The 21,654-nt window shown below is 47.3% G+C and overlaps 8 protein-coding genes across 8 annotated transcripts; 3 read left to right on the top strand and 5 right to left on the bottom strand.

Moving 5' to 3' along the window:
* Positions 1-1,435: 1,435 nt before the first annotated feature.
* On the bottom strand, positions 1,436-4,064 carry EDB93DRAFT_448602 (acyl-CoA dehydrogenase domain-containing protein). Its single transcript, XM_041456411.1, has 16 exons — positions 3,962-4,064; positions 3,638-3,903; positions 3,556-3,584; positions 3,448-3,497; positions 3,371-3,395; positions 3,276-3,318; positions 3,102-3,225; positions 2,940-3,049; positions 2,861-2,886; positions 2,693-2,811; positions 2,572-2,638; positions 2,047-2,516; positions 1,940-1,992; positions 1,878-1,885; positions 1,718-1,805; positions 1,436-1,660 (listed from the first exon to the last, which is right to left on the bottom strand). Exons 2-15 carry the CDS (start codon positions 3,723-3,725, stop codon positions 1,746-1,748), a joined length of 1,272 nt encoding a protein of 423 aa, XP_041312890.1. The 5' UTR covers positions 3,726-3,903; positions 3,962-4,064; the 3' UTR covers positions 1,436-1,660; positions 1,718-1,745.
* On the bottom strand, positions 4,065-5,852 carry EDB93DRAFT_448655 (uncharacterized protein). Its single transcript, XM_041456412.1, has 3 exons — positions 5,525-5,852; positions 5,206-5,473; positions 4,065-5,146 (listed from the first exon to the last, which is right to left on the bottom strand). Exons 1-3 carry the CDS (start codon positions 5,807-5,809, stop codon positions 4,347-4,349), a joined length of 1,353 nt encoding a protein of 450 aa, XP_041312889.1. The 5' UTR covers positions 5,810-5,852; the 3' UTR covers positions 4,065-4,346.
* Positions 5,853-7,866: 2,014 nt separating this feature from the next.
* On the bottom strand, positions 7,867-8,898 carry EDB93DRAFT_1118429 (ribosomal protein S5 domain 2-type protein). The gene is made up of 2 exons (XM_041448417.1): positions 8,453-8,898; positions 7,867-8,372 (listed from the first exon to the last, which is right to left on the bottom strand). The coding sequence occupies exons 1-2, from the start codon at positions 8,815-8,817 to the stop codon at positions 7,976-7,978; spliced, it is 762 nt and encodes a 253-aa protein (XP_041312888.1). The 5' UTR covers positions 8,818-8,898; the 3' UTR covers positions 7,867-7,975.
* On the bottom strand, positions 8,899-13,210 carry EDB93DRAFT_1118427 (uncharacterized protein). Its single transcript, XM_041448416.1, has 16 exons — positions 12,817-13,210; positions 12,725-12,769; positions 11,938-12,671; positions 11,702-11,867; positions 11,517-11,651; positions 11,296-11,462; positions 11,151-11,236; positions 11,027-11,098; positions 10,909-10,972; positions 10,776-10,847; positions 10,653-10,724; positions 10,576-10,579; positions 10,398-10,541; positions 10,279-10,348; positions 9,838-10,226; positions 8,899-9,786 (listed from the first exon to the last, which is right to left on the bottom strand). The coding sequence occupies exons 1-16, from the start codon at positions 12,910-12,912 to the stop codon at positions 9,217-9,219; spliced, it is 2,886 nt and encodes a 961-aa protein (XP_041312887.1). The 5' UTR covers positions 12,913-13,210; the 3' UTR covers positions 8,899-9,216.
* Positions 13,211-16,480: 3,270 nt separating this feature from the next.
* EDB93DRAFT_1118414 (uncharacterized protein) lies at positions 16,481-17,743 on the bottom strand. Its single transcript, XM_041448415.1, has 2 exons — positions 17,185-17,743; positions 16,481-17,127 (listed from the first exon to the last, which is right to left on the bottom strand). The coding sequence occupies exons 1-2, from the start codon at positions 17,649-17,651 to the stop codon at positions 16,548-16,550; spliced, it is 1,047 nt and encodes a 348-aa protein (XP_041312886.1). The 5' UTR covers positions 17,652-17,743; the 3' UTR covers positions 16,481-16,547.
* On the top strand, positions 17,744-18,876 carry EDB93DRAFT_1118412 (3-oxo-5-alpha-steroid 4-dehydrogenase-domain-containing protein). The gene is made up of 2 exons (XM_041448414.1): positions 17,744-17,795; positions 17,848-18,876. Exons 1-2 carry the CDS (start codon positions 17,771-17,773, stop codon positions 18,678-18,680), a joined length of 858 nt encoding a protein of 285 aa, XP_041312885.1. The 5' UTR covers positions 17,744-17,770; the 3' UTR covers positions 18,681-18,876.
* Positions 18,877-18,878: 2 nt separating this feature from the next.
* EDB93DRAFT_447775 (retrieval of early ER protein Rer1) lies at positions 18,879-19,966 on the top strand. The gene is made up of 5 exons (XM_041456409.1): positions 18,879-19,187; positions 19,244-19,325; positions 19,387-19,576; positions 19,636-19,770; positions 19,822-19,966. The coding sequence occupies exons 1-5, from the start codon at positions 19,008-19,010 to the stop codon at positions 19,889-19,891; spliced, it is 657 nt and encodes a 218-aa protein (XP_041312884.1). The 5' UTR covers positions 18,879-19,007; the 3' UTR covers positions 19,892-19,966.
* EDB93DRAFT_448129 (P-loop containing nucleoside triphosphate hydrolase protein) lies at positions 19,853-21,567 on the top strand. Its single transcript, XM_041456410.1, has 4 exons — positions 19,853-20,190; positions 20,249-21,023; positions 21,079-21,194; positions 21,246-21,567. The coding sequence occupies exons 2-4, from the start codon at positions 20,349-20,351 to the stop codon at positions 21,412-21,414; spliced, it is 960 nt and encodes a 319-aa protein (XP_041312883.1). The 5' UTR covers positions 19,853-20,190; positions 20,249-20,348; the 3' UTR covers positions 21,415-21,567.
* Positions 21,568-21,654: the final 87 nt, after the last annotated feature.

Below are 21,654 nucleotides of genomic sequence, written 5' to 3'. Positions count from 1 at the left end.
CAGTAGCATCGGGTATAGTCCCTTTTCCCATAATCACAGTTACGAACTCTATCAAAGCTCGATGCCTATAGTGTCGTGAACGTGGCAAACACGTGCATAGAAATCCCCGCTGACGCTTCCAGTTCGGACCGTAGTTTCGGAGATGACCGCGGTAGTATTATGTAGTACAGCAATCTGCGGAGAAACTCAAGCACGTGAAATTAGTCCGAAGGCACACATTGTTTACTATAGCACGTCATCCACCGGAGTTCGAACTCGACCCACAAGCTTCACGGCCCTTGATATGATTTAAACTCTTTGTACTAACTTATACCTTGCTAACATACGAGAAATTCATAACACTTCAACGGCGTGCTCGATTGGCATTGAAAGAATTCGGGCATAAGCAGAATACCCAGAAATGATGGTTTGTACAAGCAGTATATTTGATCCTTGGATCAAGTTGCAGCTCCGAGAAATGAAATAGTAGTAATTTGCAACTTTTGCTCCCGACAAATCACCCAGATCCCCAAAAATCTTTCAAAGCTGTTCAAAAAAAAATCTTGAATATAATGAGCACCTTACAGGGATGTCATAATGCAGAACGAGTACAACATCGTGACACTGGGCAGTCACGGGAGCATGAAATAATTCCGAGTCAATCTCCTCGGCAGAGGTCAACTCATGTGATGCCGATTTCCAAGTCCGAGTTGGCGACATGGTATGTGTGAAGGGCATCTCTATTAGCAACACCAGTACAATCACGGTAATTACTACTGTCAATATCAGATGAAAGTATTCGCAGTTCTCGAGCCTTTCCGCACTTGAGTCAAAGTTTGAATTTGAAGGCTAGTAGAAGTAGACCGAATTGCGGGAAGACCCTGAGTTTTGTTCCAACACCACACCGGATATCATCCTAAAAATTAGTAAAAATCAGATCCATGTAAAGGAGATACAAATCAATGATGGAGCCAATTTGTGAAAGAACATGTGATGTGGTTGTGGAGCTACAAAAGATTTTATGTGGTTGATCTGATTTCCAATCGTCGCCTATGTAGATCATCCTTCCCCACCGCTTGGAATGCAGTTGCCTTTTCAGCCTTCCGTCTCCATGACAAAATTAAAGTGCAATTACATAAATTCCTGTGGGTTGCGAGAGAAAAATTACAATGCACCCTGGCGCTCCCAACTAAAGAAACTTGAATGCAACCATGAGTAGCTACGCCAGAACCCAAGCCGTTTGAGAACAGGTGAGGTCAATGGAGGCCAATGTAGTGCCACTATGGTGCCAATGACCGTATCACTGGTCTGTCGTCAACTGTTGTCCCGCCAAGTCGGGGCCGTCATCGTTTATTTGGAAGGCATGGCCGAGTGCGGTATGATCATCGTACCACGTTTTCGCCGGAGTGTGAGACCTAAACTCTGCGGATGAGCGGAACCGAAGCAGCGTGAGATAGATGACTTCCCGCCTGTTGACCCCGCCGATGCGGCAACAGGTGAAATTAAGTACACTGATAGCTGCAAATGTCAAAACAAATAGAAAGGTCGAATGCGATGCGTTGAATTCATCACATTACAGTCTTGCATACTATATAGTTTACGATTGGTAAATTATTAATGTTAGGCCCGCGCCTGACAATGCATCTAAATCAGTATGATGCAAAGTCTTTCGTCGAGATTTCTGTAAAAAAAAAGACTTAATGATGCTGTTCCGACAGATAAGAAAATAGGAACGTGCGCATGTTACAAGGAATACATCGATGAAACTAATTAGCAAAAGCCTGAATGCCAGTGATTGCCTTTCCAAGGATGAGACCGTGGATATCCTGATGAAAAGAGGGATTGGGTTGTCAGCTCAAGAGATCGTGGAAAATATGGTGTGAAAGGAAAGAACTAACATATGTCCCTGGAAGGCGAACACGTCAGCGATCGCCCCGATGGCGGCGAGCAAGGCACGTACCTTCATAAGTATTCACAACTTGTAAATTTGCAACATGTCTACCGACATGGTACCTTTGAACATCGGCTTAACACATGCATGACGATCACGTAAAACCATAGACGTACTCATCCGATGCTGCATTTCCTCCGAGAATATCCAAAATAACACGGGAGTGCTGAAGAGCCTTTCCACAGTTATTACGCTTTACCATACTGACCATTTCGGGGGCCAGCTTGCCTGCGTCCTTCAGTCTGCCAACCTGAAGGCTGGCCTGCAAGCCAAGGGCTACTTCAGTTTGCGCATCTACAAGTTTCTTCTGGACGAGTTGGAAAGATGCCAGCGGTCGCTTAAACTGCTTGCGCTCAAGTGCATACGCGAGAGTTTTTTGGATACAATCCTCAAGAGCCCCCATCACACCCCATGAAATGCCATACCGGGCACTATTCAAACAGGAGAAAGGTGCACTAAGGCCTTGTCCGTGCGGGAGCAAGGCATCATGGCCTACTCTAACAGAGTCCATAAAGATCGAACCGGTTAACGACGCCCGAAGTGCAATCTTGTTCTTTATGGCTGGCGCTTCCAAACCTTTCAGACCCTGCCAGTTATGTGGGAGTGAGATACACGAGTAGAACGAGTGATAAAGAGCTTGCCTTCTCAAGTACGAAGCCCCGGACCTTGCCATCCCATTTGCAACGAGCCCACACAACAAAAATGTCACTGTTTTGCCAGCAGATCAGTTAAAATCTTAGAACTTGAGGCGAGGGAGCCTACGCGACAGGTGCATTTGATATCCAAGTCTTGCTTCCATTGAGGACAAAGCCGCCATCAGTTTCTTCAGCAGTTGTCTCCATGCCAGCTGGGTCGGAACCATGATTTGGTTCAGTCAGTCCCTATTTACATCGTCACTGAGAATTCAAAATCTCAGGTGTGATTTCATACAAAACAGCCGACGATTTCTCCCTTGGCTGTATTGTATATAGTATAAGCGCGAATTCTCCACGATACTTAGAAGTCTTACCTAAGCGAGGAATGTACCTCTCCTTTTGTGCTTCAGTACCAAACTCGTTGATTGGGTGCATAACAAGTGATGATTGAACAGATGCCGTTGATCGGTAGCCGGAATCGACGCTAGCATGTGCAAGGGTAAGTTAACGATGAAGACCAAAGCCGCGGTACAAACCGCTCGATTTCTCTAGCAATGAGGCCATAGGCTACATTGCTTGCTCCAGCGCAGCCATAGCCTTGAATTGTCGGTCCAAGCAGTCCTAATTTGCCCATTTCAGGGAGAATGTCATGATTGAATTCTGCGAGCCATATTTGAGACAAATAGTAGAGGACAAAAAGTATGCCTTACTTTCCGTCCGCCAGCCTTCCAGCACACGGGGAGCGAGATTTTCCTACTAGACGGATCATCACACGGCTTTCTGAATGTGGACAAGGCGGACTTGCCTGACAATACTCCCGAGCAGTATCACTGTGTCACTATAAGCTTGACGTCCGCTGAAGATGTAACAGCCAAGACGTACCGTATGGCAATTTCCTCTTCCGTTAGTAGAGATTCCATATTCAACGGATCCTAACAAGCAGTCACCGTAGTCTTGACCTGGTTATCACTGGTTGCGAATTGAGCTTACTTCATGATTATATTTCACATATCCTGATGCTACCGGACCGATGAGTTCCCAACCATTGTTCAGATCAAAGTCTTGAACTAACCTGCGCGCCTCCCGTTGTTTGTAAACGCCGTGCTATGAAGATATCCCAGTCGCCAAACGGAACTACGCGCAGAAAGCAAGGTAGCCATTGTTAATCTTCTGTCTACACTTCTCGATACAACGGAAGAGATGCGGGTCTTTTAAACTCGAAAGTTTAGAGCTTTGATCAGAAAGCTCTTATGTAAAAAAAGTGTGGGATGTGGGGAAGTGCAAAACCGGAACGTCGGAACTACACGTGCCGGCTGCTGCCGGTTAGCTATTAGGTCGCTGTCGTCCGAAATTTACAAATGATTTTGCACAAAATAATTCAACGTAGATCACATACCGTTTATCGCGCTCAGATCTGGCCAAACTTGTATATCAGTGGCAAATAATGCAAGGTCTCGCCGCTCCCAGAAATTTTATGGAGCAAGAATAACCATCCGCGAATGCGGAAACTCCACAGAACTCGGTTAACTTGGGTGAAATAAAAACCAACACCAGGAGAGTAGTACTAAGCACGTATATCACTAGTAATGTCGTACCATCAACTTGCCGAATCGCGTCTGAACACCTCCGGCAAGACGAAGCCTGGTGACGGTCTACAAGCGTGCCGGTAAACAGCAAATATATAACATCTGCTAACCCTTGACACTCGCGTGCCACAACGGCCTGCTCCCCTGATAGGCAAAGACAGTGTGTGCAGAAAAGCTCTATATTGGCAATATCGATCAGAACCACTTCCCAACCAAACCCCACAACTTTTCCTTCGCGGGCGAGACCTGGCTCTCGCTCAACGGTTTGTCTCCTGCCTTTGGCTTGACTTCAGGCACAGATTCATCCACCACATCGGTCGGGGAAGCTGCATCGACTTTAGAATCCTTCGTAAGGGCCTCAACACTCTCCCTTAGTGTCTCTGAATTTGGATCTTCGAGGCCAGCAGATTCGGCTTCTCTGGCACGCAGTGTAGCCTGCTGCAGGACCTGTTCGCGAGCTTGGTTACGAGCCTGCTCGAGCAGACGTTCTTTGCGCGAAATCTTAGGCTTCGAAGGCTGTGAAGTCTTGGTAATTGTGTGCTTCTTGAGAGTTATAGCGTCGGGGGGTGGCAGCGCCGGTTCTGTTGGTTCTGGCGTCGATAGTGGTATCCAGGATTCCTCCAGGCGTCTAGTCCTCCTTCGACTTTTCTGAGACAACATCGTTGGTGTCGATGGATCACTAGGCGATTCTGAATCCGCTGCCATATCTTTTTGAGTATCTACTTGTGCTTCTGCTGTAGCTGCAGCCTCCATCTGTGAAAATGAAGGGTCGGGTCGCCCAAGTATTTGACTCCACTTGTTCAGCGCAATGCGCATTTGTTCGTGGTCTGGAGTAGTTGGTAGTTCTTCGGATGGAGAAGCGAAGGGGGATGATGTATAAAGAGGCTTGAGAGGATAGAAACCTCCCCAGTGATAGAAGTTGTTTCCAATTGCAAGCCTGCTCATCTTCGTGAGATTCAATGGCCTGCTATCTCCATTAAAACGCAAGTCGCTTGCTGTCCACGATGTGAGCACACAGCGTTGTTGCAAGATGAGAAAGAGTAGGTGTACACACCAGCTCGTCGAACATTGAGTTCAATCAATCTCGGCTGTGTTGAAGGGCCTTCAGCAGAGTATGCTGAGGGACTGGAAGAATCTGTCTCCTTCACGTCAAATAAACCTTGAAGTTGTTCAAGCCCCGGGCCTCCTTCGGGTATAGTAGGATCTTGCGTTGCAGCCGGGATATTCATGGTGATACCCTGCTCTGGAATAAGGTTCATCGAGTCCTCGGATTGAAATGCAGCCCAGCACATTATCTGGTACTCGGAGTTCACTTCTGCATCCTAATGGTGCTTGAGCAGACTGAAATCTGAAAACCACTCTATTGCACATACCCGTATAAACCGGTATTCACGAATGCGCCCAAATTTGCGCTCTACCCCACGAATAATAGCAAACGCGTCAACCATCCCGCCTGCGAGCGTCTTGGACATGCGGATACAAACCGTACGCCGGGCGGGGCCGCCAACAGTATCTTCCACATCCCTGTCTTCAATTTCGAACCGCCTTGACCATGGAGGTACTGTTGAAGCTACGCGCTTGCCCTCTTTAACGGTATCAAGGGTCGCAAATGCTCTCCGTTGAAACGCATGATGGCCAGTCTGTCTCAGAACAAACATTTCAAGTCGGCTTGCACAGCCACTGTAACGTCGTCGAGTAAAATAAAGAAATGTGATTATCTAAGGGTCTATTTTTATTATTATTATAGGTTAACAACTTAACACCAACAACTTCAACGGTTGAAGTTGTTGAGAACATCCCTGAAACCACCCCTCCGGCGCATAAAAGTCCGGGGCGCACTGCGGCAAGAACGGCGGCAAAGCTGGTAGCTAACAGACGGCACGTCGGACATTAAAAACACACTTGGAGGCTCGACGTTCAACTACAGCACCAATGCCCGATACCTCCAGCTTACTTCGATGCTTCCTAACTAACAATCTATTCCACATTTACATTTATCAACTATTTACATGATAATACCATGTTTCTTCGGTCACACGGCCCGCCATATCCAAAGCCCTCGTAGCTAGCCATGAGTGATTCTAGCAACTCACCCTCTCCTTTCCTGCTTGAACTTTACTGGTAGAGGTAGCCCACACCCACTGGGGCTCTGGACAGTGATTATTGGAGGGCGGTAGCTGAGATACGGGGTCCATACGAAAATAATAAGGAGTGATAAGATTAACACGTAGTATTAGACTTACCTAGGTGTTTTGAAAGTCCGCTACCTGGCCGTTTTTTGCCGCCGGACTGCGGATATATCCGCCGTAGCGCCGTACTTTGCGCCGGACAGGTTTTGGCCGGAGGGTTGGTTTCAGTGACCTTTTCACTTCAACAGACTCGGACATGCTTCATCGTTTGTATACCTTCTATACGCATACGGCACATACTGGCAGCCTAAACGGGGGCAAATTACGCTCGACTAAGATGGCTCTACCCCTGATGAGTCGTTGAATTATAACCAAGGTTGTCTTGGGTCAATGGAACAGCGTGTTGTAACGCCAATTCATCGAGTAGACAGTAACCCAGGAAGCTGAACTTAGTGAGCGGGACATGCCGCAAATTCTGTTGTTGATGGTGCAGTCAAGGTAATTTCACTTGGCAAGGCCGGACGCCGACTGATCTTCATGTACAAGTAGGTGCTCGGACTTCCGTTGGATCTTTCTCCGAAGTTCTCTCAGGGCCTCAGGCCTCGGACAAATGTAGAACCAATGAACACCGTTGTATAGGTGTGTGTCATACCAAAACTTTTTATGAGGATTCCCCAGTTGTAGCTATGAGCCTTGACGAACGGCAGAGCATATAACCAAACATTGCACCGTTGATTCTATCGTTACCACTTTCTTTACACCAATTTGATCCTTCTCACAGGGTTAAATTTACCATGAATGAGTTCATTGCACCCGCGGTGTCGGAACTATAGGCCGTTGTAGAGAGGAAAGAAAACCGAGAATTTGAATAAGCATCTCTTGTGCCTTGGTTATTGACCCTCAGATCTCAACAACAGAGGTACATATGCTTGCTGTTCACGCTGTCTTTTCTCATGTTCATTTAGTATGTCTTCGTTCTATGAATACTGTTGACTTGTCGACTCTCAACACTGAGGGCGCCTCAGCTGTTTATCCCAATTACTCAGACAATTTGTCAATGAACTGAAATTTGTTCTAGAGCAGCAGGGTCATCTGCGGCGCGCTCACCCCTGAAGCTTCTATGTCAACAACATCAAAAAACACTTTGCTTTAAGCACATGGCAGCCGCCAGGGACACTGGCACAACTCATTTTGCAAATGGCGTCTGCGAAATTGCAGTATTCCCTATCCATATGGCCACTCCTTCGTACTAAGGGCAACTTCGCCTGTGTTCCCACAACGTGCTGACAGTCGCGATTCTCCCCAAATCCGTACAGCCTGCCTCCGAGAATCAGTCGACTTATCTGGGTATAGGACTGTATTAGACTGGTATTGCATCGTCGCCCACTAAACCTGCTTGAAAATGACGCACCTCGTTATGCTATTTCATGTTCTCCCCAGCTTCGCCCCACACCAGCACATGACTAGACTTCAATTAGCAGTGATCTCTGCAGACACTATGGGGTACCGGGTTGCCTGCCTTCGGCTAGCAGAAACGATCCCCTTTCTAGTATGCCCTCTGTGACTTTTATGCATTATCTAGCACACGAATATCTTCATAGTTCGAATGTTATTCTGCGTCTAGGTTATTACTACTCGTATCATATGAGAGCATTCTTTTTTGACTGTAACTCGACCCCATTGCGCACAATTGTGCTACCCTTCAGCCTTAGCACTCGCCAAGATTGTTCTCTTGTTCGATAACAGAGACTTTACACTTTTGACGGCACTTTCTCTGGCACTAACAAGCCTTCTCGCTTTTGTAATATCAAGATCCCTCTGCACGACCGTGTAATCCGGCTGTCTGCTTCTCCTTCCTTCTGCCACACTATGGATCTCGTCAGAGGCTAAGGCGCTTCCGCTCGTCGCCAATTCAGCGTTCTGAGTCAGGTCGCTTAACTCTTGCCGCAGGCTTGCCAACATATCGTCGAGCCTTGTAAGCGTTGAAATACATTCTTCCATCTCTTCGACCCGTTTGAATGTACGACATACTTCACTAGCGCAAGTCTCGATGTGAGTGAATCGAGCCGGTCCTAGAAGGGTCCCGCCAAACCTGTGAGTGGGCGATAAGGAAACGTATAATTTCCCCCAAACTGTCCTCCACGGAATGTGATAGACACAGTTGAAACCTACCATCGACTAACGATGACAACAGCGTCGAGTACGCCCTCGCGTTGCATGACCCTCGATACTTTGCTCCCAGCCCATTGTTCCCCATCGTCATCATATCCCGCTTTAACCTCGAAGTCATCAGGACCCCCGAGCCCTGACTTGCCATGTTTCAGCACCATGCATCTCCAGGCAGATATCTCGTAGGCCTTCTTCCCAGCGTGAACGACGTTTCGGTGATGGGTGATGGCAGCTTTAGCTTCTTCAGGTGTGCTAGCGCGATACACGCTGCCCACGAACGCAGACCCACGGTCACGAATCTCCTGTGAGGTAGCCAAACATTTGGGAGCAGGGCAGTCGACCTTCGCATATGAATACAGGTTAGACATGCAGCAAGTTCAAGATGACGGCGACGTCAAATGAACAAGCGAACAGGTTTGCTCGATTACTTATAAGTACTAGAGTTAGTAGCAGTTAGAAAGTTTGCGTACATAAACTGTCGGTAAGATAAATGCAACAAGTACAGCAAAGAAAATGCCAGTCACTATTCGAGGGGCTCCTTCCACCCTTGTGTATATGCAGCAAGCAAGTCTGCCCAAGCAACCATTGCACTTGCGTTATCCTAATCCAAGTCCAAATGATATATGCGTAATCAAGATAAAAGTTGAAATGTCATATAGGGACGGTGTGAAAGATTGAAAAAAGTTCGAGTAGGCCTAGTCGTAGCGCACATTATATTGAATGAATGGTGGTACTGGCGTGACATAATTCATGAAAGTTGTGGTAGATCACCTTCGGTAGGCACTTCTTCCAGACATATATTGTGATGGGTCAACTGAGTAGGTCGAGTTTGGGCGACTGGGAGGATACGGGCGATGTAGCGGCGCTTCCCTGTAGCCTTCTGTGTGGACCCCAGAATGAGGAGGGTACTGCATTTGAGGCAGCGTTGCCATTGGTGCAGGCGAGCCATATCTAGATGGCGGGGTCATCCGATCTGGAGAGTTATATTCATGGAGTGGAGACGGCGGCGGTTGCTGCCGGGCATCGAAGTATCCATATGATTGGTGATCTGTCAGAAGAGGCAACTGATCCACACTCCGGTTCATGCGTGCTAGCTCTATATCATTTACAGATTGCGACGGACCCTGGGCGAGGTAACGGTCGAAAGCGGGAGGTGCGGGTGATGCACGACCTCCACCAATTGAACCTGCATATTGATGGGCTTTCTGGTGGTAAAGTGAAGTGTTGTCGCCGCTTCCAGCATTGCCCAAGATCGCATTCGATGTAATGGAACGTTGATCCCAGTCCAGTTCGCCTCGATCGCGCCGGTAAAGGGCAGGATCATACTCCAAATCGCGCTGAATTTGAACGTTCAGTTTTCGTTCTGGGACACAAATAAAGAAATCCACCTGTTCAATAGCGGCAATCCTCAGGCCACCCTCAATGACTTGAGCGTCCAATTTCTGACCACCATACTCATCCAGCTTGGCCTTGTCACTGCCAATCTTTCCCTTGTAGACGTCCCCAAGGAGTGGCATCATCCTTGCATGAAGCATCGGAGTAAACAAGTCTGCGTGAAGCGCAGGGTGACCGAAGCGCTTCTCCAACCCTTTGCCAGAGATATCTGACCTCGAAGAGTGCACCTTTGCGTCGCGAAGCTCTGTCTCCGAAGGCATGTAGTATAGGAAATTATTGTAGAAAGTTCGGTCAAGCTGAAACTTGAATATGACGATGAACAGGATTGGAGGGACGGTGGTGAGCCACATGAAGGACTTGAAGCCGTATTGGAGGCCGATGGCTGGAATAGGGTAAGCCGGTAGTCGCAACCTCTGATGGCTAAAATAACTTACTCAGGGCCATCAACAGTTGCATGAGAATCACAGAGACGAGCAACCGATTAATGATCATGTTCCAGAGCCGCTGAGCCAGGGTTAGCAACTCGAATAAAATTTGGGAAATAATAACCTACTCCTCCCGACTCAACCTTCGTGATGAAAACGAACATAAGTTGATACTTATACACCCATGAACCTATCCAGAACACGATAGCACCGGCAAGTGCGACCAAGGGCGCAAGAGGAGCAAAGACTAGCGCAACGGTGGCCATGAAGAGCTGCGGAATGTGAATGGGCGTCAGATCAGATCACCGAACTCAACTCACAGTATTCGAACTATTGGTCAAAGCATTGGCATCAAAAAGGATATGTCGAAATGAGGCACGTACTAGTAAATGGCATACTCAAACTCTGGAGGCTGTGTCCACTCCCTGATATCACGGGGTGTGCGACCAAAGACACTGAGATTTTGTCAGTGCGTGCGACACGGATAATAATAAGGATAAACAAACTGGGTCTTAAACGATGTCCAGAGAAGATTCAGGATCTGTGCCAAATCGAAGAGAACCAAGAAGCCACGGAGTCTGATATTATGATGACATGCATAAGCATATCTGCATGTATAGCACATATACACAAGCTCACGGGAAGTATGTCAACCAGTACGACGACTGATTGATATAAGTTTGGTTGATCGTACTCGGCAAGGCTATAAAAATTGGATAGAACTTATGATATATATATGACAGGGTGACTCACTCACTATGCAGGTTGTTAATGATATCCTGGAAACTGGTGTGGTGGCCGATCTCCGTTACAATCTGTTCCGCAGCAACTACAAGGTGGGCATCAGCATTCTGAAACGAATGGCAAGAATAATTTCTGACTGAATCCGACGCCAATGAGTGTAAAGATAATCAGCTGGGAGATGACAAGGAAAGCAAAGTAGCGTGCAACGACAGCACGATCAAGTCTGCCATAAATGCATCAGAACCAGGTAATGATAAATGACAAGCGATAAAATGAGTTTACCGGCTGTGAGTAAGGGCACCTTGGAATTTGCTTAACCAACGCATGACGATGGGGAGGAAAAAACCAAAAAGTGCTGAAATGGCAGGAGGCGAGACACCAGAAACAAAAGCGAATGATCCTGGAGATGCAGTCGCCCACTCTGAGAGGAAACCCACATAGGCAGATATCTGTGGAAAAATCTTTCAATCGACCGAGTATTAAACAAAACGCAAGATCCGTACTGAGCTCAAGTTTGCCAAGATAGAGATGATGAACAGGGGTATAGTGTTGAAGAAACAAACTAGCACCAAGAACAAAGAACCGATGAATTTGTTGCCAATGAGCTCGGAAGCTGACTTGTTGAAATTCACCCATATCTACGGAACATTTCAGTAGATATTCATGGGTCAATGTTTAAATGCCGTACAATGTCTTTAGGGTTCGGCGCGAGAGCGATGTCAGTACCCTTCGGGTGCTTCTTCCGAAGCAAGTTAGCAACAATGTGAGCATACGGAACCGCCGCCATAGATGCAAAACCGTAGTTCTCTGCTTTGCGGGAGTCAATCTGCAGACGATAATCCTCAATTCGCTTGCTCCGTGCGTCTCAGCTTTGCGCTGGTTATTGTTAGCGATATCGCAACAAAATAGGACATAGGTACATACGTATAGAAGTCTATAGCATCCTTTTTGGTACCACCCATGCCCATGAATCCACCCATCCGAATTGTGGGTCGCTCTTTTGCTATTTTGCCGCCCTTGAGATACGTCACGAGAACCTGCTCGAGCTCGCGAACGGCAGTGTTATGGTATTCGATAAGCTCGGGCAACCGTCCGACTTTACGACTAATGCGCACTGAGGTAGTAGGGTATGGAACTTGAACGCTTTCGAAGATGGCGCGGATGCCGTCGTCAGATTGGTATTTCTTGGGTACATGCATGACCGCAAGTGTCCGCGCATAAAAGGATTGCATATATTCGGGAGAGCGAAACCATTCCTGCCGAAGACGAAGCATCTCTTTCCAGTGCCGCCATACGAAAAACATGACGAGTGCCGAGACCACGTACGAGACCACGACATGTGCAAAGAGGAAAGAACCCTTGACATCCCGGATGGTCAAAATGGAAAGGACATCCCGTTCCGTCGAAGGAACGTTCTTGAGGTTGTAGGATACATTGATTGGGATAAGAATGGCGCAGCACGTAAAAGCGATAGCCGAGTAAAGTGATCGGGTCATGCGAGTGAATCTAAGAAAGGTGACAGCATCCAATCCAAGCTTGTCAACAAGCTCGGGTTCCTTCGTGCGTATGAGAGGTGGCAGCCATCCCAACAGGGAGTCAGATATCCGCGGTGGCTGCTTGTCACCGACATGATATTTGACCTTGGGTTCGTAGATGACCTGCATAACGTGTATGTAGCATATAGCTATGTGGTAGAATGAAGAGAATGTACCTTGTTCTTAGGTCGCAATACGTTGAATACAACGACCGTAACGGTCTGGAAGGAGTGAGAAGGGATTCTGAGATAAAACCTATGTAACTTACGGATATTATTGTCATCAAAGCTACCTGAGAGCCTACTGCAGCTGGCGTGATTGTCCTGGAGGCATTTTGATTGATGATTTCGCCAATGTCGGCCATGGTAGAGAGAGTGAAAAAAGTTTAGCGACTCAGCTATTGAAAGAATGTCGAGGGTCGGTCAGTTCAGGAGTGGAGAAGAAGGTAGTAACGTAGATTGGTGCCGGTGTGGAATCTATTGTTCCGGATGAACCTTTTTTGAGACAAAACACAAGGATTGGGGTGCTCCACTAATTTTATTGCACTTGCAAGACTCGTGGTGGTATCGTGTAGCGAAGCAGACGTGACATGTAAAATTATAGTCCTTCTACCTCCCTGCAACCGCCATGGCCAAGGCCCAAGGGGACAAAATGAGTCGACAGGCTTCGACCCGGTCAAAATTACGGCAACATTCAACCCTTTAAGGCCGTCTGTCACATTGCTGTGACCGTGCATGTTCTATAATATCCCACTGCCTACTTGAATGCCCGAGGAATAGATGCGGCATGAGGCCTGAGGGCTTATGGACCCTCTATCAAAGCAGGTACGAGCCTTGGTCCACTTTTTATCTACATTAATTGCTCCTCAAAGCTGTCTTCACGGATTGACTGGTTAGTACGGTAAGCTCAGGCTGATCCACGACAACCTCAGGCTACTACCAAGTGCTGGGCTCATGCTCGACGACCCGGAAAAAAAAACTACTGTACATGGGACCTGGTTTGCGATTCAAGCAGAAATCGACCCAAACGATCATGTTTAGCTACGTCTGGTTTGGGGTCCAAACCAAGTCGAAAGTCCGGACATCGGTGACCCGGAGTTGATGATTTTTGTGATGAGTTGGGTTCAATTGCAATATGCAATGCTACCTTGCGATTCGGTCTGATATAGCCGTCAGGCAAGTCGGCGAACATTTCCCTCCGAATAGATTGCCCCGGGCAGACTGAGATATACAATTTTTGCAGATCGGTGTAGCAGTCCTATCGTGGCACCTGTCTCAACGAAAAGCAAGGCTATGCGATTCGAATTGATAACTTCCAATTTGAATCGCACAACCTGGTTGTTTGTTGAGGGTTTTCGTTACTGGGAATTCTACCAGGGCCAGTGCCTTTGCAGCTCTTCCATTCCATTGCAGACGCAGCGACAGCGATCGTTCATGTCGTTTCCTTCAGTGGTACTGCCTTTTTTCGCTATCTTCTCGTAAACATTTACTTCGTGGTGACCCTTTCAGAACGCCAACTCCACTTGAATTTCCGCCATGGTATTGATCACTGCGGTATGCATTGCCTTGAGCGACAGAGCTTCGCCGCGGGTAAAGATTGGACAGGGTCCCACGATCATACGGAGAGGTTTATATTTAACGTCATTATTATTTGCACTTATCTACACTGTAAATTTCTAACTAGTATTCTGAATTTCTTTTACTATATATGAAGATAACGAGTCAGTCATTCCGTGATGAATAACTTACCGCGTGGTACAGATCCATCTCTATGGTGGTCTTGACCTTGGATGTATTTGTATCACATTAGCAGGTATTCCTCTTGAATGAGCACTCGAATGCCAGTCGTCGTGGAGGGTAGCAGTCTTATGCCGATCAACCATCCTGTTCAACTTTTCCAATCGCGTCAGCACTGAATTCAGCGGCAGGCCGAAGGTAAGACCAAGTCAAGTCACTTCCGACTTTGGAATGATATAAAATATGAGCTAGAGGTGAATTGAAGCAGGATCGCGACTTACAATGCAATATAGTACATCGTTACTTGAAATACAGTGGCAAGCATGAGATCTATGATTATGGTTACTAGCCCGGTCTCGATGATCGATTTGACTCATCATTGTAAAACAAATGCTTGAAACCCGGTTTCTCATTGTTGCATGAGCTGTGGTTGGAATAGCAGAATCGAATGGTAAAGCTGTTGTATCTTACATTGCCAGTGAGCGTCATGTACACGGTAATGACTGAGTGGCACACAAGGACGCCGACCAGCCAGACCTAGTGGGTTTGAGTTGAAGCAGTATGCCTACGCCGCATGTAAGACAACTTACTGGAACATAAAATAGCACGGGGGTCGCTGGAGTCGTTCCAGGAGGACAAAAACACGGGACAGACAGTGGGACTCTACCACTACCGCGCCCCCATAAGTCATCATTGCAAATTGCACCGACGAAAGCTGTGAGTGAACTTTGCGTCAGTATTAAATAATTGGTCGACACTCGGCGGAATCAAATAATTAATAACCAACACAAAAACGATCATTGATCTCCTCACAGCCCAAAATTTCCAGCAGAGGAAACTGTGGATTCTAGTGGCGGGACTAACATGATCAAATGTTCCGCCTCTACTGAGCCATCCCTGTCACTCACCAAGTCCACTAAGTGGCGTCAAGGCAGTATCTGTATAATCACAGAGGGTCAGGAACTAATTGTTGCCAACCAATGCCACTGCGACGACCCAAGATAGATTAGATCTGTGTTGATTAGCACCAGTCCAAAAATTATGGAACGCAAAGACTTTGATGATCGTTTCCTGCACAGATACTTATCCGGGCCAGCACGTCAACGCGCGAGAATACAGGCATTTTACTAAAACTTTCGTCCCCATTCGGTCTTTTGGGAATCGGCTGAAGTAGATGACTGGTATTTTCTAGTTTCAGATGGTAACACAGGTGTATTTGATAAGGGCGACGTATCGTATTGCACTGAGAGGATACCCAAGAACGTACAGCAACATGTGTACACAGGACATAGTTCGGTACTTGAGTCAAGATAGCCAAGTGCACCCCCCACGAATGGATCCTCGTTGTCGTTCCACGTGTTTAGTGAATCCACATCCAGTAGAAACCAAGTGCGATACTTACTCAAAGTGTCGAACGACCTACGCTTGTTAAGTCAAAGTGTATTAAAACCTGGAAATTCATCAACAACTTACGATTGGTTATTGGTAGATATCATCTTCGAATTGAAGGACTGAACTGATGGACCGAATCTCGAACGAGCGCTTGGTATAATTGACCTATAAGGAGCATCATCAGGTGCTATTGATATATAGAACATCGCTTTGAGAGGCGAAGTATAGCACCTGGTCCTCCCAATGCAGGATAATGAAGAGTATAGTGCATCCGACGCGATCCAAGAGAACAACCTAAATAACTAGGTCGAGTATGTGTTTGATGAAGCATCATCGATGATCACCCCCCAACACGACGACTTGATACGTATCATAATTTCGTGAGGACGCGGCGGATGTAGCTCATACATGCATGTCCGGCTGCCCGCAGCTCTAAGATTAGGCGAGTACAGCTTCGAGCACGCTAACGGGCGAAAACTTCTTTTTATCGGGCCTGCCCGACCCGGGTTTTGTATCGCGGATGACTTGCCAAATATAAGTTCTTTACTTCTTGTGGGTGTACCCGTCGTTATTACATTGACTTCAACATTTACACAAGCCAAGGTGCATTTGAGAGAACAGCGAGAGCCGAGTCAGTAAGCCTAGACGGAGGTCAAAAAACAAACAAGCAGCCATGCCAACATTCACTCTCACAAATGCTGACAGTACAACGGGGACCCGCTATACGTGAACTCTTGAAGTGACGTCTCTCGCCTCATGGTATAATAAGTTGCGATCACTAGCTTCTGAGGCCGAGCCTCTGTATAAGCTAAAAGACTGACATTCGTGAGTCCTAGACCACAGATACCAACCGAACCACTATACCATCGATCTATTCCTCCATGAGGGTGTTGAGAACCCGAGCCACCTGACCTACAGCCTCCCTTACTCTATCTCTGTCTGCCTCAATGATCTTCCGCATGACTCGTCCTTCAAACTTGTCTGGATGAAACCGTAGCATTGTCTCCCGTAGTTTTTCTTTCCTCTCCTTCTTGTCACAACCATGAGTGGGAAGAGAAACACCAACGTCCTGAGGGATGGCAGAAATTGGTATCAGGAATGCAGATATTGCTGTCGCCGTGAAGTGTTCCAATGTGATAGAGGATGAGTCCGAATGAGCTATATCTAAGTGCGTCATGGGCACAAACAGTGGCCATGGTATGTCTGCGAAGGAAAGGGAAGAAGTATGCCGAGCGTTGGGATCCAAGAGATCCTTCCACTTTGTGTCGTACTCTGTTCGAGCATTCTCCTCTCGTTGGCTCTCTCTTTCTCTTTTCTTCTGTTTTCTTCGCTCTTCCGCAGCCTTTTCGAGTCTAATCGCCTCTGCTTTCATTTCATTCTTCCTAGCGCTACGAGCTGCCTTTTGCGCCTTGATGCGTGCTTCTTCTTCGTATTGGCGCGCGTGCTTTCGCCTATTATGGGGACGCTCAATGCAACTGCAGGGAACTACTTGCATTTGAGAGACAAACCTCCACATCCCTGCTCGAATCCACTCGGCGTAAGTGTCATCGTCCATGAACCGTGGATCCATATCCGTTTGATCCTCAGGGCTTCCGCTGCTGGCTGCATTCGTCCGCCATCTATCGGGGACATGGACGTAGTCGTTAAATCTGGCGTCTATACCATCTAGCCGTTCATCATCCCGTAACGCATCCCACATTTTCTCCCTGAAGCGAGCGTCTTCCAACTCAGAAAGAATGGTGTCATAATCAGCTTTATGAGCGGATGACAATGATGGGGGTGGGGGAGGGCCATAAACCTCTTCATCAAGATCAGAATCGATGACTTCTCCTCTGTGCTTCTTTTTGGAGCTAGACTGTTCATGCTCGCCGGCTCCCTGTGACCGCTTCCTTGCCGCCTTTGCAACTTTTCGAGCCTTGCGGAGAGCCCGTTCAGCCTCCTCAGCAGGAGTGCGTTTAAGATGCAACTTAGTCATTAGTTAACATTGCCTTGGCGAGACAGTAGCCAATGAACCAGTATTAGTACTGTGTTAGTTGGAAGACAAGAGAGCGAGTGCTGACTCAGCATGGTATCACTTCCTTTACAACGGTGACCATGCAGCTTGAATCCTTATATGATGGTAAGCAGTCTTAGCACTTGTATATTCATTGAACACCCTAACTCGCATTCAGAGACAAGAAAATGGTTCTTTCTCATGCCGCCCATCTTTGGTCCGCTTCAATTTCTCTTCGATGCCCCGTTCGGAAGATTTTCTCCATCCAATGACAGTATCTTCCTTGTGGATGGAATCAAGGCCTGGATTGTCATGGAATTAGTCTCCCCTATCACATTCATCACCGTACTATACCGCGGGCCCTATGCGGCACCATTGTCTGCGATGTCCACTCCCCAGGTCATCCTCACCAGCCTGTTCATGATCCATTATCTTAACCGTGCGTTAATTTCCCCTCTGCAAACACCATCTCGCTCGAAGTCGCACATCGTTGTGCCCCTCTCCGCTAGTATGTTCAACCTTGCGAATGGTGCCCTAATGGGCACCTACCTCTCGTCTCCCGCTGCATCTGCGTTTCTGGCGGGGGCCTTGTCTCGTCCTTCTTTCTGGGCTGGAATCACATTATGGGCGTGTGGATTCGCGGGAAACATCTTGCACGATGAAGTGCTTCTCGATATCCGCCGTAAATCTAAAGCGAAAGGCAAACGCAGCGAGAACAAACTCGGAAAGGAGCACTATGCCATTCCCCATGGTTACCTCTACAGATACATTTCTTATCCAAACTACTTCTGCGAGTGGTCAGAATGGTTTGGCTATGCATTAGCTGCTGCACCATTCCCTGCTCTCATGCCGCTCACAGAGACAATGAGAACCATCCAGCCCCCTTGGTTGTTTCTCTGGGCAGAAGTTTTGCTGATGATTGCTCGGGCATACAAGGGCCATCAATGGTACCACAAGAATTTTCCCGAGTACCCCAAGGAGAGGAAGGCTGTTGTGCCGTTTATCTTTTAGGCTGCCGGGTCTAACACAGGCTCCTAAGAAGGACAGCTATCAATGTTCCAAGTTCTTATATCACCGTGTCAGCTTGTTTCACTACCAAGTTTTTCGTGATGCTGCGGCCACTAGTATTTTATGAATGTACGATCTATCATTCAAATTGTTCCAAATCATGGAATTGAAAAATGACAACAGTTACGTTAATGCCTGATATGGAATTCGTTCGCCGCTTGAAAATGCCTTTTGCGACATCATAGCTGCTTGCACCGGAAAGCTAACAAAAAGTCGTACAGTCATTTGTCCCGGTCCTCGGTTTTTATCTTCGTCACGATTCTTGTCAAGATGATGTCCTCAGATGAACCTGGTACAACCCCTTTTCACTCCGCACAAGTGTCATTCTCGAAGTTCCAGCGCCAATACCAACAAACACTTGACCGATGGACTCCTCACGTTTTGCAACGATGGTTGGCGACTCTCTGTCTTCTGGCGCTCTTCATGCTTAGGATTGTGCTGTCTCAGGGGGTAAGCACTACCTTACTCTATGCTCAGGATGAAACTGACTGGCTACGTGTCAACAGTGGTATATCGGTCTGTGTATTTACTCTGCATATATGATCTCTGGCTCATCAGTCATGCCTGTGGTACTTGGATGCATGTGTAGTCTGTTGTGCGTCTGCTTGTCCTTTTAGCTTGGAGTATACCTGATGGAGCTTTATAACAGACGGCTTGGCCATTTACCTCTTGAACTTGCTTCTTGCATTCCTGCAGCCCAAGTTCGACCCTTCACTCGAGGATGATCTTCTTGCCGATGAGATCGAAGAGGGCGGCGATCAAAGTACTCCTGTGCTTCCCTCTCAGCGCGATGACGAGTTTAGACCTTTTGTGAGAAGACTCCCTGAATGGCAATTTTGGTGCGCCCATTGGTTGTATTGTTCCCCTTCTTGGCACTGACCATTTACGATTTCCACAGGCTAAGTTCAACGAGGGCCACTCTCGTGTCACTTTTCTGTACCGTGTCAGAGGTCTTTGATGTACCAGTCTACTGGCCGATCCTTGTGGTCTACTTTTGTGTTCTCTTCGCATTGACAATGCGTCGGCAAATTCAGTGCGTTCCCATATCCCAGACTTGTGGTCCTAATTGAAACATTTTTGCCAGGCATATGATCAAGTACAAGTACATCCCGTTCGACATAGGGCGCAAGGCACGTTACGGTGGGAGCAAGTAGAAACTATTTACTATGTCATGTCACGCAGAACATTCGCTTGACCTATAGATTTTGAGTCGTACTAATGCAGGACTATGTTTATTGCTGTACATTTTCATGACCGCAAAGTTTTCCGGGGTGTCGTTAGGATACGGTGTGGATTTATGGCGCTCATAATCTGACTGGGTATTCCTGGCACTGAAAGTTGAAATACATGCTAGCTAGCTGATTGTGACCAACAGCGCGCATGAACTTGATTCTCACGGTTGTGAAATAGCTTCCTATCACAGTCGACCGTCTGCATGTGACACTGATAGCATGCAAGAGGTTTGGTCTTTCAGAATAGACAGTGAGATACTAATTCATACCAATTCCTAGCGTGTCCATGTGACCGGTCTTATGGCCTGAACGCTCTTGCAGCAGTCCACCGCATTCCGCAAGGCTGCAACTGTTACGCAGTATACGAGCATTGCACATCATGAGCGAGGTGATTCATCCGCCTGCTGTGCAGCACATGGCACAACACGTTCTCAGCCAATTGCAAGAACATCGATCACGTCATCCGCCGAATTCACGACCAACCCCCTTATTCGTTGGCGTTCAAGGCCCACAGGGCAGCGGAAAGACTTTCCTAACTTCCTGCCTCCGTGCCTACCTCGCCAGTTCACCACACGCCCTCAAAATCACTGTGCTTTCAATCGACGATCTCTATCTTCCGCACTCTGGACTCCAAAGTCTTGCAGAAAGCCATCCAGACAATATCTTGTTTCAAGGAAGGGGACAGCCAGGAACACACGATGTGCCTCTCGGTACTTCGGTTCTCAAGAACCTCAAAAAGATCAACGAACTCGATGCAGGGTCTGTCGACATCCCTATCTTCGATAAGAGTCTATTTAATGGAAAGGGGGACCGCGTATCTGCTGGTGAGACGGTGAAAGGGCCCGTGGACGTAGTTGTGCTGGAGGGATGGTGTGTGGGATTTTTCCCTACGAGTAAAGAGGTCGTCGAAGAAAAATGGAAAGAACCTGTGCCGACTCTCGAGTCTGATATCTTTGACATGAAAACCTTCGTGTCCGTGGATCACGTACTGGCCATCAACGAACAATTAAAGCGATACGTGGAGTGGTGGAGCGCACTCGATGCTTTCATTCAGGTAAAACCACCTCGTTCTCGACGCACCCATAGCATGCGACTCACTCTTTTTGAAGATAAAGGGGCCTTCGTCTGCACAGCTATCTATCATATATAAATGGAGATTACAACAGGAACACGGTATGAAAGCTAAGAATGGCGGAAAGGGCATGACCGATGACCAAGTCAAGACGTGAGTGCTTCCATTTCCACTCGTGTATCGTTTGATAACATTTATGAGCAGCTTCGTCGACCGCTATATTCCCGGATACGTCTTTTTTGGTGATGGAGTGACGAGAGGATTTTCAGGCGGCGAAGGAACGGAAACAGAGCGACCACCGTCGTGGGTAGGCAAGGGACTATCAGTCACGATTGGGAATGATAGAGAGTTCCTGCATGTCAGTAATTTTTAGAAATGACGCTAGAACACATGGACTTTACAGAGGACTGCGCACGGACTGCGCTCTGATTTTATCTCACTTGTGAAAGCTGAGTCGTACATGATGTATGATATCTCCTTCAGGCATAGTCAGCTAGGTCTCTTAGTTTTTGGGAGCATGTGTCCAGTGACCCCTCGTAAGCAAGATCCGAAGTTGTGACTAGAAGCTTGGTCGCATGTCCAAGTCACAGATTTGAAGCTTAAGGCTTTGTTC

The sequence above is a fragment of the Suillus bovinus genome, assembly GCF_016758785.1.
Source record: "Suillus bovinus strain UH-Sbo-P2 chromosome Unknown EDB93scaffold_3, whole genome shotgun sequence".
In the NCBI taxonomy this organism is placed as follows: domain Eukaryota; kingdom Fungi; phylum Basidiomycota; class Agaricomycetes; order Boletales; family Suillaceae; genus Suillus; species Suillus bovinus.
The sequence above is the reverse complement of the archived record's forward strand: the minus strand, read 5'-3'. Positions and strand labels throughout refer to the sequence as shown.

Coding starts and splice junctions, on each gene's coding strand:
- EDB93DRAFT_448602 (XM_041456411.1), bottom strand. CDS start 3,725: ATGGCTACCTTGCTTTCTGCGCGTAGTTCCGTTTGGCGACTGGGATAT. Junction 3,050..3,101: donor ATTGCTAGAGAAATCGAGCG/GTTTGTACCGCG, acceptor TGCACATGCTAG/CGTCGATTCCGGCTACCGAT. Junction 2,812..2,860: donor GAGAAATCGTCGGCTGTTTT/GTATGAAATCAC, acceptor CGATGTAAATAG/GGACTGACTGAACCAAATCA.
- EDB93DRAFT_448655 (XM_041456412.1), bottom strand. CDS start 5,809: ATGTTTGTTCTGAGACAGACTGGCCATCATGCGTTTCAACGGAGAGCA. Junction 5,474..5,524: donor GTGAATACCGGTTTATACGG/GTATGTGCAATA, acceptor AAGCACCATTAG/GATGCAGAAGTGAACTCCGA. Junction 5,147..5,205: donor ACTCAATGTTCGACGAGCTG/GTGTGTACACCT, acceptor CATCGTGGACAG/CAAGCGACTTGCGTTTTAAT.
- EDB93DRAFT_1118429 (XM_041448417.1), bottom strand. CDS start 8,817: ATGTCTAACCTGTATTCATATGCGAAGGTCGACTGCCCTGCTCCCAAA. Junction 8,373..8,452: donor GTTGTCATCGTTAGTCGATG/GTAGGTTTCAAC, acceptor GCCCACTCACAG/GTTTGGCGGGACCCTTCTAG.
- EDB93DRAFT_1118427 (XM_041448416.1), bottom strand. CDS start 12,912: ATGGCCGACATTGGCGAAATCATCAATCAAAATGCCTCCAGGACAATC. Junction 10,848..10,908: donor TACTGGTTGACATACTTCCC/GTGAGCTTGTGT, acceptor TCATAATATCAG/ACTCCGTGGCTTCTTGGTTC. Junction 9,787..9,837: donor GGATTGCCGCTATTGAACAG/GTGGATTTCTTT, acceptor GTTCAAATTCAG/CGCGATTTGGAGTATGATCC.
- EDB93DRAFT_1118414 (XM_041448415.1), bottom strand. CDS start 17,651: ATGACTAAGTTGCATCTTAAACGCACTCCTGCTGAGGAGGCTGAACGG. Junction 17,128..17,184: donor ATTCGAGCAGGGATGTGGAG/GTTTGTCTCTCA, acceptor TCCCCATAATAG/GCGAAAGCACGCGCGCCAAT.
- EDB93DRAFT_1118412 (XM_041448414.1), top strand. CDS start 17,771: ATGCAGCTTGAATCCTTATATGATG. Junction 17,796..17,847: donor GCTTGAATCCTTATATGATG/GTAAGCAGTCTT, acceptor ACTCGCATTCAG/AGACAAGAAAATGGTTCTTT.
- EDB93DRAFT_447775 (XM_041456409.1), top strand. CDS start 19,008: ATGATGTCCTCAGATGAACCTGGTACAACCCCTTTTCACTCCGCACAA. Junction 19,326..19,386: donor GGTACTTGGATGCATGTGTA/GTCTGTTGTGCG, acceptor GCTTTATAACAG/ACGGCTTGGCCATTTACCTC. Junction 19,577..19,635: donor CTCCCTGAATGGCAATTTTG/GTGCGCCCATTG, acceptor CGATTTCCACAG/GCTAAGTTCAACGAGGGCCA.
- EDB93DRAFT_448129 (XM_041456410.1), top strand. CDS start 20,349: ATGAGCGAGGTGATTCATCCGCCTGCTGTGCAGCACATGGCACAACAC. Junction 21,024..21,078: donor CACTCGATGCTTTCATTCAG/GTAAAACCACCT, acceptor CTCTTTTTGAAG/ATAAAGGGGCCTTCGTCTGC. Junction 21,195..21,245: donor ACCGATGACCAAGTCAAGAC/GTGAGTGCTTCC, acceptor ATTTATGAGCAG/CTTCGTCGACCGCTATATTC.